Source organism: Antechinus flavipes, chromosome 4 (assembly GCF_016432865.1).
Source record: "Antechinus flavipes isolate AdamAnt ecotype Samford, QLD, Australia chromosome 4, AdamAnt_v2, whole genome shotgun sequence".
Classification (NCBI taxonomy): Eukaryota; Metazoa; Chordata; class Mammalia; order Dasyuromorphia; family Dasyuridae; genus Antechinus; species Antechinus flavipes.
This window is the reverse complement of record NC_067401.1, coordinates 197,630,540-197,643,980: the sequence shown is the minus strand read 5'-3', so window position 1 is coordinate 197,643,980 and position 13,441 is coordinate 197,630,540. Positions and strand designations below refer to the sequence as shown.

Below are 13,441 nucleotides of genomic sequence, written 5' to 3'. Positions count from 1 at the left end.
TTTCTTTTATATATTTTATTGATGCTTTTTTAGGTTACTGTCATTTGCCAAAGATTCCCTCTGGCTTCAGTAGAACTCTCCCATGTAATAAAAAGTATTGGTATTCAAAACATAAAGACATTCATTATTTCCATGGTCGATCAACAATAAGCATTTATTAAGCTCCTACTTGGAATGGAAAAATATTTTTAAAAGTGCTTTCTAAATCAATTAGTCAATAAACATCTATTAAGTGCCAGTTATGTGCCAGGCACTGTACTGAGCCTTGGGGATATAAAAAGAGCCAAAAGACTATCCCTGACCTTAGGGAACTTACAATTTATTCAAAGAGAAAATAAGCCAATGTATATTTATTTATTTATTTATTTTTAAATTTTTATTTATTTTATTTTTAAATAACTTTTTATTGACAGCAATGTATATTTATGAAAAAGCCCACATAAAGGATAAAAAATTATTAGAAAATAATTAAGAGAGGGAAGGCACTTAGAGTTAAAAGGAGTTAGGAAAGACTTCCTGTAGAAAATGGGCTTTTAATTCAGACCTAAAAGAAGCCAGAGAATTTGATAGATGAAGATGAGGACAGAAATCATTCAGGTATGATTTCATTCTAGGACAGCCTGAGAAAAGTCCAGGGTAGAGAGATGGATTGTCTTGTTTAAGCTCAGTATCATTGGACTGAAGAGGATATGGTGGGGACTAAAGTGTAAAAAGAATGGAAAAGTAGGTGGGGGCTAGGTTACAAAGGACTTTGAATACCAAACAGAGGTGCGAGGGACAATGCTAAACCCCAAATTTATACATAAAAAATCTAGACAGTCCCTGCTCCTAAGGAGCCATAGTTGATAGTGTGCTTGACTTGGAATCAGGAAGACCAGAATTCAAATCCTATCTTTGATGCTTAAGTGCCCCAGGGTAAAAATCACTTAAATATTCTAAGCCTCATTTCCTTACCTGAAAATCTATAAATTGTTGAGTGGGTATGGACCTACATTGGTAGAGAGAGTTCTCCATCCCAATGAAATCACAGGCCCAGTCCTTGTATCGATTTAGGTGCCAAGCACACAATGGCTATGTCTGAAAATATCTGCCTTTCTCTGGAGATTTTTGGAAATAGAATTGGAAGGGACAACTTAAACAGATTGACCTTGAGGCAGAGAATTGAATAAAATGATGTATGAAGATCATACTAATGTATCTTCTTTCCTTTGCGTTTGTTTAGAAATAGTGTTGCTAGTCAAAGAAATCTCTTTTGGATCAAAAGCCTCCACTTGTGCAAGAGAGGAGACTATGGGTCTCCATACTCATGTAGGACAGTAGTCCTACAGATTACTGTGAACTCATAAACTTGGGTCCATGAATACGTGTTCAAATGTCTTTGTATCTACATCCATGTTAGTTTATGCTGACTTCAGTATTTCTTTCACTGACATCATTGTCTGTTCACCGATTTTGGACTAGTCCTTTCTCACAGTTCTATCTCCCTGACTCTAACACAATCATTTTCTCCCCTAATTTTTCCAGCTTGCCCTCTATTCATTTCCATGATCAGATATAGAAAGGAGATCATTGTACTGAACATGTCACATTTTCCACATGCTTTCTCTGTTATTTTATAGTTACAAATAGAAGATTTCTTTTTTGCTCTCCACCTGGTTTATTTCCAGTCTCAGTGGCCATCATTCCCTATGGCCTAGACTATTGAAATGGTCTCTTAGCCTCCAGCCTAATCCCTCTAATTCAGTCTAATTCCCTCTAATCTTTCCTCCAAATACCTTTAATCTCCCATTTTAATCTTTCCAAAATCCCACTTTGATCATATCATTCCTTTTTTTTTCCCCATAAATCTTCAATGGCTCCTCATTGCCAACTCCAGTGGTCTCTAAAATGGGAGCTCCTACTCCATAGGTCAGTGAAATGCTCCTAAGGGATGTGTGATCAACCAATCAGAGAATGAAAAGATGGGTCACATTCCATCCCCCACCTTCCCTCACTGTGATAGTCATCTGGAGATAAGTCAGGCTTATCTCCACACAACCCTCCACAGCTTCTTCATTGATTTCCTTGCCTCAAGTCTCTCTTTTCCCCACTCTCTCCTCTACAAAGAGACCCAAGTGATCTTTCTAAAACCCTATGTGACTGTGTGTGTGTGTGTCTGTCTGTCTGTTTGTCTGATCTTAAATTCTGATTTAGACTATAAATCCCATGAGAGAAGAAACTGACTTAAGCCTCCACATATCCCACAATACTAGTGCTGTGCCTGAACACAGTTAATAGCTTATGAATCCTTTTAAATGATTTGATTGAATATGATTTATAAGTATTAATCAATCACTCTAGAAAGTGATTAACTATATACTATGAGTCAGGCTCCATGCTAGGTGCTAGAGAGACAGAAATTTTTAAAAGTTGAAATTTCATCCTGACAAAGACCGTATATTCTAAGGGGGAAACAAGTATAACTGCAACTATATAAGGAACAATACAGATAACTACAAGGTAGTTAGTGGGGGAGTGTGTTATACTAAGAGTAGAGGGATTGGGAAAGATTTTATATGTCTTTTTTGTATATTTGTATTTCTTTCTATGTCTAAGATGTCAGCTCAGAATCCAGGCAGGGTAGATTTAATGGGGGATGTGGGTAGAAGGAGTAGGAATTAGTCTCAATTCTCCTGAGGTACAATTAAGTCACCACTGAGATTGACTCAGCCTAGCACATGGTAAGCAAATAAATGCTTGTCAATTTATATAGCTCATTTTTTCCCCATGGGTTGGTATACCTAATGCCACTTATGAGTCCTTGAATAATTCTGAACTTCAGTTTAGTAATCTGTAAAATTTAGGGGATTAAGTTAGATTAACCGGGGTTCCTTACAACTTAAAAGTTATGAGGGCTATGAAAATAAATGTGTGTTTGTGTTGCTGTGCATCGTTGTAAATACTGTGAAAGGCAGAGTTGGGATGAGTGGTGGGAGGGGGAAGGTGATGGATGATCATGTATGAGCTTCCCACGGATTGAACCTGAACCTAATTCTGATCCCATCCCTTTCCCTTTCCCTCAGGTTCGGTGGACAAAGACAGCTGGGAGTGCCTCAGACAAGTTCCAGGAGACATCAGTGTTTAATGAGACCCTTCGAATTGAGCGCATTGCTCGAACCCAGGGCGGCCGCTACTACTGTAAAGCTGAGAATGGGGTGGGGGTCCCTGCGATCAAGTCCATTCGAGTAGATGTGCAGTGTAAGTCTGGGAGGCAGACGCCTGCCTCCACTTGCCCTCTCCCAGCTCCACCAGCCACCCTCATCCCAGGTCCTCTGCAGCAGCCTGCATTCCAACCCCCTTTCGCCCCCTCTGCTAAGGGGACAAGATATATAGCATCGATGGGGTCCTACATGGTAATCAGTGCTTTGGAGGGGACCATCACCCAGAAAGGGAAGAAGCATAAGTGAATAGGAAGGGCAAAGAAAGAAAGTCAAGTGAGAATAGAAGGTAACTTTGGTTGGAAAGAGCTTAAAAAGAGGGTCATTGATATTGTGGAAATCTCCTTCTCCTCTCCCTGCTCCACTTGCCAAGTCCTGGGTTTACTCCTATTGCCAGGAATCAGTCTTCTACAGGTTGTCCGGTTTTCAACCTTCCATGTCCATAGGAACCTTCTTGCCTCGGTCTACTTGCCAGTCCCTGCCTTCCATGTCTGTTCACAGCTACCTAGCATAGAGCTCTAGAGAATAAGCTAGTACAGGCTGAAAGGGATGAATTAAGAGTTTTCGTCTCTGAAGATTAAGCCTTTATAGGGGGACAGAAGAGAAAAGCCCATCTAGCCGGTACAAGTCACAGGATGGAGCCTGAATATCCAGAGCTAACTTACATGTATCCTCATTGCTCCACTCCTTGCCAGCTCCTGGGCTGGGGGATATGGCCCATGAGAGAACCCTCTAGTTTCTGGCCTCTGCTAAGTCCCTGAGGTTGAGGGGGCCCCATTTGATGCTGGTGGAACTGGAGGGGGGGCCTAGCCAGAGTAACTGGGGACTCACTGTGACTCACACCTACTCTGCTCATGGACTTGGTAACTGCCCCTCGTAAAGATGGGGTGGGTTGTGGAGGGATGTGGCACTGAGCATTGCCTTTTTGGGGTCTAGATTTTTGAAATAGGAGATTGAAGTCTTTGGGCAGGGACAGCTAAATGATAAATGGAGGATGGTTGGGAGAGGGGTGGGATGGTAGGGCTAGAATCCCAAGGGAATCTTAAGAATTAATCAAATTCAGATCCTTAACCTCAGTTTATTTAAGTTCAACATTGATTAAGCACCATTATATGCTAAAAGCAAAGATGGGCACTAGAAAGGGGATCCAGGAATAAGAAATGATTTAGTCCCTGCCCTCAAGGAGGTTACAGACTAATTAGGAGGATACAACATAAACACAGAGAAATGATTCAGGATAGAATAGGGGAAAGGGAGAAATCTGCTCCAGGGAAATTTAGAGGGGGAAGAGAAGATTTCAGCTCAGGGGATCAGAATCCAAGCAGGGCAGTTTGGAGAGGTGGGGAGTTGGACTCAATTCCTCGGGGTTACTCCAATTGACTCCAATTCCCCAATTAAGTGCCACTTCCCTTACAGAAGTGACCAGTGTGGTTGGCTCAGCCTTTCTCCCTAAGGGGTCCAGTAGCTGGTCCTTAAGTTCACCCCAGAGCCTCCTGGCATGACAGCCCCTTGGGGGTCCTGCTCTTCCAGATCTGGATGAACCAGTCTTGACAGTCCACCAGACAGTGAGTGATGTTCGCGGTAGCTTCTACCAGGAGAAGACAGTATTTCTTCGATGCACCGTTAATTCTAACCCTCCAGCCCGGTTCATCTGGAAGCGGGGCTCCAGCACCCTGTCCCACAGCCAGGATGATGGGGTTGACATCTATGAACCTCTCTACACCCAGGTCAGCAGGGATAGTTCCCCATTTCCATCTTCTTCCATTCATATGCAGCGATGTCCAGGATGGAGCTCCATAGAGAAAAACATGGAAGAGATGATGCTACAGTGTGCCAGAGGGAAAGAAAGGGGAGGGAGGGAAACCCCTGCCTCATTTTCCATTTGAAAGGGTGTCCAGTGTTGGATAGGGGAATAGCAGTGACCTGAGGCTTTGGACCTGTGGCTGTTCTCAATAAATTCTGAGTGTGTTCTAGATTATCTAAGTATATTAGAGGGAGGAGAATGGAGGTGGATGCTGGGGAAGTCAGAGTGTGGTAAGGGACAGCGAGGGAGAAATACTTCTCTTTAGCTTCTGATATTTCTTATATAACTGAAGGATGGGCAGGGGATTGGGGTTCATTTATTCACTCCACAGAGGGAGAATGTGCTATAGGGCAACCTCCGATCCAGGGAATGGCTCCAGAGATGAGAGATTGGGTACGGTGAGAGCAGTAGTTTTGGGAAAAGGCGAAAATCCTGTAGAAGGTGTGGTGAGTACAGCATTTCATGCAGGATTGGGGTTCCTTGAGGATGACTGGTGGCTGGGAAAGTGCGGAAGGTAGGGATTAGGTAGTAGTAGGGACCAGTAAAATTCCCTAGATTGTACACCCAGTCCAGTCTGCCCCAGACCCCTCAGTGGAAACTACCATTGATCCTACCACTACATCCTCCCCAGGGGGAGACCAAGGTTCTGAAGCTGAAGAATCTGAGGCCCCAGGACTACGCCAGCTACACCTGCCAGGTGTCCGTTCGCAATGTGTGTGGCATTCCTGACAAGGCCATCACCTTCCGTCTCACCAACACCACAGGTAGGACATCATTTCCCGAGTCCCAAAGCAAGTCCCCAATCCTTAGCTGTCCTAACTCAACTTTCCCCAGCATGCGATCACTGCTCTCTGCCTGTGTTGCCCCCCAGCATCTTTTGGTATCTCACCAGGCCCCCAGGTATTCTCTTCTCCCCTCCCCTCTTGCCTCATTTCCCCCAGACCCAGCCCAGAATCCTCTTCAAGGTATTTCTTTTTAAATAATGTTTTTTTATTCTTCAAAATATATGCAAAGATAATTTTCAACATTAATTCTTGCAAAACCTCCTCAAGGTTGTTCTTAATTCCCTTCTGCTCCTGCTCAGTGTCTCCCAGCTCTCTTTCCTCCTCCTCCTTTCTCCTTTAGTATCTCCCAGTCCTTCTCCTCCTCCCTAATCTCCTCTTCCCAAATTCCCATAACTAGTCTACACCTTTTTCCTGCTGTTTATCCAGCACCTCCTGCCCTGAAGCTGTCGGTGAATGAGACATTGGTGGTGAACCCTGGGGAGAATGTGACAGTGCACTGTTTCCTGACTGGGGGGGACCCCCAGCCGCAGGTGCTGTGGTCCCATGGTCCAGGTGCCCTGCCTCTAGGCAGCAGGGCCCAGGGTGGCACCCTCACCATTCCATCTGTTCGAGCCCAGGACTCTGGCTACTACAACTGCACGGCTATTAATAATGTGGGTAACCCAGCCAAGAAGACGGTCAACCTGCTGGTTCGGTGTAAGTAACTGCTTGTGCTTAGGAACAAGGGTCTAGAGCAGAAAACCAGAGGAAAACTATGATGGGGCAGGGGGAGGGAGATCCCAGTCTGATAGGGACATATAGCCCAAGGCCCTCAGGGAACTCTAGTCTACTAGGGGACATGCAGTCTTTATATTCCAAGAGTTTCCAGGCTAATGGAGGACATCCGGATGCTCAGCTATCCTCAGGCAGCTCCCAGGATGATTATATGGTACTTTAAAGTTTGCACATTGCTTTATAAACATCCCATCTGATCCTTACGGGAACCCTGAGAAGGTGCTATTATTATCACCATCTTTATTTTACAGATGAGGAAACCGAGGCAAACAAAATTATTTGACTTGCTCAGGGTCACAGAGATTGTAAGTGTATAAGGCTGGATTTGAATGCAGGTCTTCCTATTTCTACTGCTTCCTAGCTGCCTCCCTGGGTCTCAGTTTCCTCATCTGTAAAGTAGACTAGATCCACCCACTATCTTATGATCTATAAAATAAAGGAGTGATTTCTAAAGTCCTTTTCAATTTAAAACTCAGTGATCCTTTGAACAGAAAAATAATAAAATTCAGAGTTTGGGAATCTTCTTCTAAGCTAAGAAACCCTTCACTTTCCAGCCTAATCAGCTCTGCTTCCATTTAACTGGTCTTGGTGTGGCCAGTTGCCATGTAACCTGCCTCTCATATCCTCTCCTCCTGACTTTGCTTTCACCCTCTCACTTCCTTGCTTCTTTCAAATTGGCTCCTCTCCCATGCTCCTTGCCCTCCCATCAGTAGCATTTAAAAACATGTCTACTAAAGATCAACAACCGCTCACCCCCCAGTCCTTGCAGCAATCTACCTGCAATTTGGATAGTATTGATTCCTACTATCACAAGTCAGCATTTTTTTTTGCAACTTGTTTTAGAAAGATACCTAGAGGCAGATGTGTCAAACTCAAAACTTGATACAGCCTATTGTTGTTTGTCATTAATTTTCAAAGAGGACCAATGACATCATGGGGTAATGTCTTGACTCATATATAAATTGGATTTAAGCAAGGCAGAGTCAAAGCTCTGAGTGCTGCTGAAATCTGATTAAAATGTACTTGGGAAATGTTTAATAAATAAAAATACAACATGCTATTGATCAATTGTTGCTGACTCTTTGTGATTTCATGGACCCATAGCACATCAATACTGTCCATGGGGTTTTCTTGTCAAAGATAAGGAAGTGACTTGCTATTTCATTCTCCTTAACAGAAGTTAAATTAATTTCTCAAAGTCACAAAATTAAGTATGTAAGGTTGGATTTGAACTCAGTACTTCCTAACTATAGGTCCAGTGCTCTATCCATTGGGCTATCTAGCTGTCCTACATTATCCATAGATAATGTCCATTTCTGGCTTTTCTAAGTCAATATGCAGCCACAGGGATCTGTTTCTATTTAGACTGGATATATCTGGATTAGATTTGTGTCTCCTCCAGAGTTCTTCAGCTAGATATGTGTCAAAAGTGGTTGTACTTGAATGCAGATCTTCCTGACTAACAGGTCCACTCTTTAATTACTTACTATAAGGTTACCTCTCATTTTATATGACTTTATTAAAGTAAAATAAAGCATTAGAATGAACTGTGACAGAAGTACTTTGTAAACTTAAATCATCATATAAATGAGTAATTATTATTACTATAGTGAGAGCAAGATTTAATGAAATACAAAATCAAGATGTTATTAAACACTCATGAATGTTCCTCACTAAATTAAGTTTTTGTCAACAATTAGATAATCTGATCCTAATTTTCTCTATTCTGCTTTCAAGACAAATCTTTTACTTTTCCTCTCATTAGTAGCACCTTGAATTTGGGGGTTACAGATAGTTTGCTGGCTCTTGGTAGTAAATTGCTGTCACAGTTTCTCTTCTGCAATCAGTTGTAACAAAGAGGATACTGATGGCAAAGGCTTTCTTTTCCTACTAGATGGGGATCAGCTACACAGCCCCTCTCTATCTCTAGAGAAACTGTTCCTTTCAGGATCAGAAACAGATAGGGTGATCAGAGTTAGGAACATGCCCCATGATTTTCCTGTGATTGTATATTTCCAATTGGAGGGTTCTTTTTTTTTTCTCCACCTGGCTCATTTCTCTTTCTCTTTGAAGCCTGGATTGGTTTAAAATCTTAATTTACATCAAATACTTAAGGTCATCCATTAACAACTCTAAGCAGACTCCCAGCATCCTTCAAACATACTTTTAATGTTTTAAAAAAGGCAGAACCTTTTGTTTCAGACACAAAAAATTTTTAAGCAGAACAGTTTTCAAAAGGAACTATATCATGGTTTCTGTACAAGAAGACAGTCATGGCATCAGAGAGGTAGACTGGGAAGAGATCTCAAAGGTTATATATTCTAAACTTCTGATTTATAGAGATGAGGAAAATGAGATCCAGGATAGACAGATTTGCCTAAGAATACACAGTGAGTATTAGAAGTGGGATTTGAGTCCAGGTGCTGGAATCCTGGAGCCAACAGTCTTTCCACAATGCAACACTCCTCGAGGGGCTGGATTCCTTAGAACATATATGATCCCCATCCCTTAACAATGTGATGGGAGACACTCATTCTCTCTATACTCTTAAAGCTTCTGGTCTATTGAGAGAGACCCACTACCTGCCCTCCAGGGAGAATGCACGGTATGATGGGCACTGTCCCTGCTTATAGCATCTCTGGCCTCTGAAGAAATGCAATCTTTGTGGTATTTCCCCCATGAACTCTTCTATTGTCTTTACAGCAATGAGGAATGCAACCTTCCAAATCACTCCAGATGTAATCAAGGAGAGTGAGAGTATTCAGCTGGGTCAGGACCTGAAACTCTCGTGCCACGTGGATGCTGTGCCTCAGGAGAAGGTGTCATACCAGTGGTACAAGAATGGCAAGCTCGCCCGGGTATCTGACCGATTGTTGGTGACTCGCAATGACCCTGAGCTGCCTGCTGTCACCAGCAGCTTGGAGCTCATTGACTTGCGCTTCAGTGACTATGGCACCTACCTCTGTGTCGCCTCCTTTCAGGGTGCACCTGTGCCAGACCTCAGTGTCGAGGTCAACATCTCTTCTGAGACAGGTTCGTATTCTGCAGGAAGTGCCTGCAGGTGAAATAGGAGACGCCAGGGCAAGGGAGAATAAAGAGAGATATTATCCAAGGGAATGAAGAATGAGAGAATAATTCTGGGGAAATGAAGGAATTACTCAGGAGAAAGGAGGATGGGGAGTTACCTTGAAGAAAAAAAATTAGGGTGCAACTTAGCAAAGGGGAGGAGGAAAGATCACATGATGGAAGAGAGGAAGAGAAAGGAGAATAAGGAATTACTCAGGGAAGGAATAGAGGGATGTGGGTGGTAGTGGTGGTGGTGGAATCATTTAAGTTCTCAGTCTTGACTAGATCTACCTATCCTGTGTGTGTATGTGGTGAAAGGGGGGCGGGAGGAGAAAAAGAGGATAAGGGAAACTTCCTATTTCCCATGCTAACCTGAATCAGTTTCCTCAAGGAAAAAAATTGTGTTGGGTTTGAATTGGAATTCTTTTTCCTATCTCTGTATGATCTTGGATAAGTCAGATATAGGACTGGAAGGAATTTTGAAGTCACATAGTCCAGCCTCTTATTTACAAATGGACAAATTCAGGCTCAAGGAGGTTAAATAATTTTTATAAGATCACTTAGGTACTGATATAGGAAGCTCTCCATTTGGGAAACTTCTTCTAACCATGCAGGTCACTAACCTTCACAATTTATTGTCTTAGAGAATTATCTTGAGGACAGAAAGAATTAAGTGACTTGCTCAGAATCCTATAGTGACAGATATTATTTTAGAAACAACACTTTGAATCCAGGTCTTCTTGATTCAAAAGCCAATTTTTTTTTATCATCACCAGGATTGGAACCCAAGTCTTTTGACTCCAAATCCAATGTTCTTTCCGTCGCAACACAATATCTCTCTTTGGGTCTCAATTTCCTCCTCTTTAAAATAAAGGGTTTGGATTATAGAATGTCAAAAGTGTCTCCTACCTCTACATTCTTTGATCAATGAATGAGCATTTCAGCCTCTGAAAATAATAGGGATAAGAACTGTAATTGTAATTTCACTGATATAGGAAGTTCTCATTCAAGGAATTTCCTATAATTAGCTTAACAAGGCCAAGGTCTCCCATTGTATCCAGGGCAATCTCCAGTCATTTTGATCTATATCTGGCCATTGAATACAGATGGCTCTAAAGAGGAAAGTAAGGCAGGTGATCTTGCATTGCCCTCCTTCACTTAATTTCATGACATGCATGTCATGGCATCACTTCCCTGATGTTGTGGTATTCTTTTAGAACAAAGGACAAACTCTGCAATTCAGAGTCTCAAAAAATTAATCTAGAGAATTGAGATGTGAGGTGACTTGCCCAGCGTCATGTGGACATTATGTTAAGGGCAGGATTCAAATCCATATTTTCCTGGCTTCAAGGTTGGCTCTTTGTCTACTATATCACATTGCTTCTTGGTAGGGATGGACACAGCACAAACTTATGCCCAAGAAATGATGCTTGTGTTTTGCTATAGTGAGGGGTGATTTCTTGAATGAGTTAGGACTCTTCTGGACCTTGAGAAACAGGCAGGATCCTATTTTATGCATCCTCTATCATTGTGGGGGCAAATCAGCTCAGTGGAATGTATAATGCAACGGACTTGGAATCAGAAATACCTAAATATGAATCTTGCCTTGAGCACTAATTATCTTTGTAACCCAAAGCAAAAGACACAAATCTCAGCTTCTGGTGCTTCAACTGTAAAAAGCAAGAATAATAATCAGACTATAACAATACCTCCCTTTCAGGATAATTGTGAAAATCAAGTGAGATAAGCTATGTAAAACACCTTGAAAATCTTAAAACTCTATGCAAATGTTAGCTATAGGGCAGAGAATGAGTCTTGCAAAAATAATGAAAGGGATGACAGAAATGGGAAGTTCTCCCTCTAATCTTCCCCATCTACCTTTGCAGTGCCCCCCACAATCAGCGTCCCCAAGGGCAGGTCGGTGGTGATGGTTCGTGAGGGGTCCTCCGTGGAGCTACAGTGTGAAGTTCGGGGGAAGCCCAGGCCTCCTGTGCTATGGTCCCGCGTGGACAAGGAGGCTGGTCTGCTGCCCTCTGGAGCTACCATGGAGGAGACGCCAGACGGGAAGCTACGGGTGGAGCGAGTGAGCCGGGAGATGAGTGGGACCTACCGCTGTCAGACTGCTCGGTACAATGGCTTCAATGTTAGGTCCCGGGAGGCACAGGTGCAGCTCAATGTGCAGTGTGAGTGTCTCCTGGAAGCATCTGCAAGGCATCCACTGAACATATCCCCAAGGTCCCCCACCCCAAACTCTCTTGCTCAACAATACTGCTCAATCATTTTGCCAGAAGAGTGTCACTGTCGACCTTTCCAGCTCCTGGAACTCCACTCTAAACAACTTTCCCTCAGTAACTCTTCCATGATCTCCCTTCACTTTTCAACAAACAACTCAATTTGACAAAATATAGGTATCCTTACTACCTGTAGCCCAATTCCAATTCTTCAAAAATCTATCTCCTATCAATATACCTCTATCTCCAATCAATCATTCAAGCTTAGCACAGTGCCTGACACAAAGTAATGGTTTAATAAAAATTTGTTAACGACTGCTAAGCAGTATATTCAAAGATAAAGGTCAGAAAATTCTTGCCATCAAGGACCTCTCAGCCCAAGATATATTGAAAATACCATTCCCTCAATCTAAAATCATGCACACCTGGTATTGTTAGTAAATTCAGCATGGATTCTGGGGCAGAGCTATGGGAAGAGGTCTGCTAGGCAGTGGGAATGGTTGGAAAGGAGTGTATATGTCACTGGAGATTTGTTAGTCAAGAGCATCCACTATGGAGTGGGAACCCTTAACCTAAATCCTAGGAGAGTATTAGTGAATGTGATTGGGGAGAAGTGTGAGGTGTGTCTCTTTAAGCATATGTGTGCATGTGAGCCATCTGTGTGTACTTATGATGTATGTTACAAATGCACAGCACAGCAGAAAGATTGTTATTGGACCATATCTTTTAAGAAAATCTAATAGGAATAAATATAAAATCTTATGTTTGGGCTAAAAAAAAACCCAGCCTCACAGTTCAAGAGATTTAATGGATGAACAGTTCATTTGAGAAAAAAAATCAGGGTTTTTGACAAAAGTCAATAAGAGTCAACAGCATTACACGGCTTCCCCCAAAAAACTGTTGTAATTTTATACTTGTGTTAAGAAGAACATTGTAGCAAACAAGGGAGACAAGAAGTTCCAATACCCAGGTCAACTCACATCTAAAGTATTTTTTCATTCATTTCTGGATACCTCAAAGGAAACTAAGAAACTAGGGAATTTCAAACGAAGCTACTAGAAAGTTGAAAGGCTTTAAATTTATACCATATTAAGATAGGCTGAAGGAAATGAGGCTGAAAAGCTTGATAAAAGAAGACTTGTAGGGTAGCAGTTGCATTTTCAGTATATGAAGGACTGTTTTGTGAATAACGATAACACTTGTTTCTGGTTGGTCTGAGGGCAGAATTAGACAAAATGAGTGAATGTTAGAGAAAGACAGTTTTAGGTTCCATACCCAACCCAAGAGAGAATTTTTACTAGCGATTTTCTTGTTGTCTTGTTTTTATTTCCATTTCATTTTGAATTCAACAAACACCAACCATAATGAACACTTCCATATGCATAGTGGAATAGGAGAAAAATGGAATCTCCATTGAGTACCAATACTTTTTCTTTTAAAAGTAATGTAATAAAGTAAAAAATAACCCTTAATCTTGGAGAGAAGGCTGCACGTCTGCTTGCTGGGATGTCATAGATGGTACAGTTTGGACTAGATGGACTTTTCCTCCCCATCTTCCAGGTTCTGTAATTCTGAAAGTGCTCG

The 13,441-nt window shown here is 42.1% G+C and overlaps 1 protein-coding gene across 3 annotated transcripts in view; it reads left to right on the top strand.

Moving 5' to 3' along the window:
- The window catches only part of MDGA1 (MAM domain containing glycosylphosphatidylinositol anchor 1), an 86,441-nt gene that overhangs the window by 57,498 nt on the left and 15,502 nt on the right, over window positions 1-13,441 (top strand). For all 3 annotated transcript variants that reach the window (XM_051996838.1, XM_051996839.1, XM_051996837.1), the window contains exons 3-8: window positions 3,063-3,237; window positions 4,728-4,924; window positions 5,633-5,765; window positions 6,213-6,482; window positions 9,264-9,593; window positions 11,513-11,809. In XM_051996838.1, coding sequence (XP_051852798.1) covers window positions 3,063-3,237; window positions 4,728-4,924; window positions 5,633-5,765; window positions 6,213-6,482; window positions 9,264-9,593; window positions 11,513-11,809 — 1,402 coding nt within the window. The remainder of the gene's footprint in view (window positions 1-3,062; window positions 3,238-4,727; window positions 4,925-5,632; window positions 5,766-6,212; window positions 6,483-9,263; window positions 9,594-11,512; window positions 11,810-13,441) is intronic.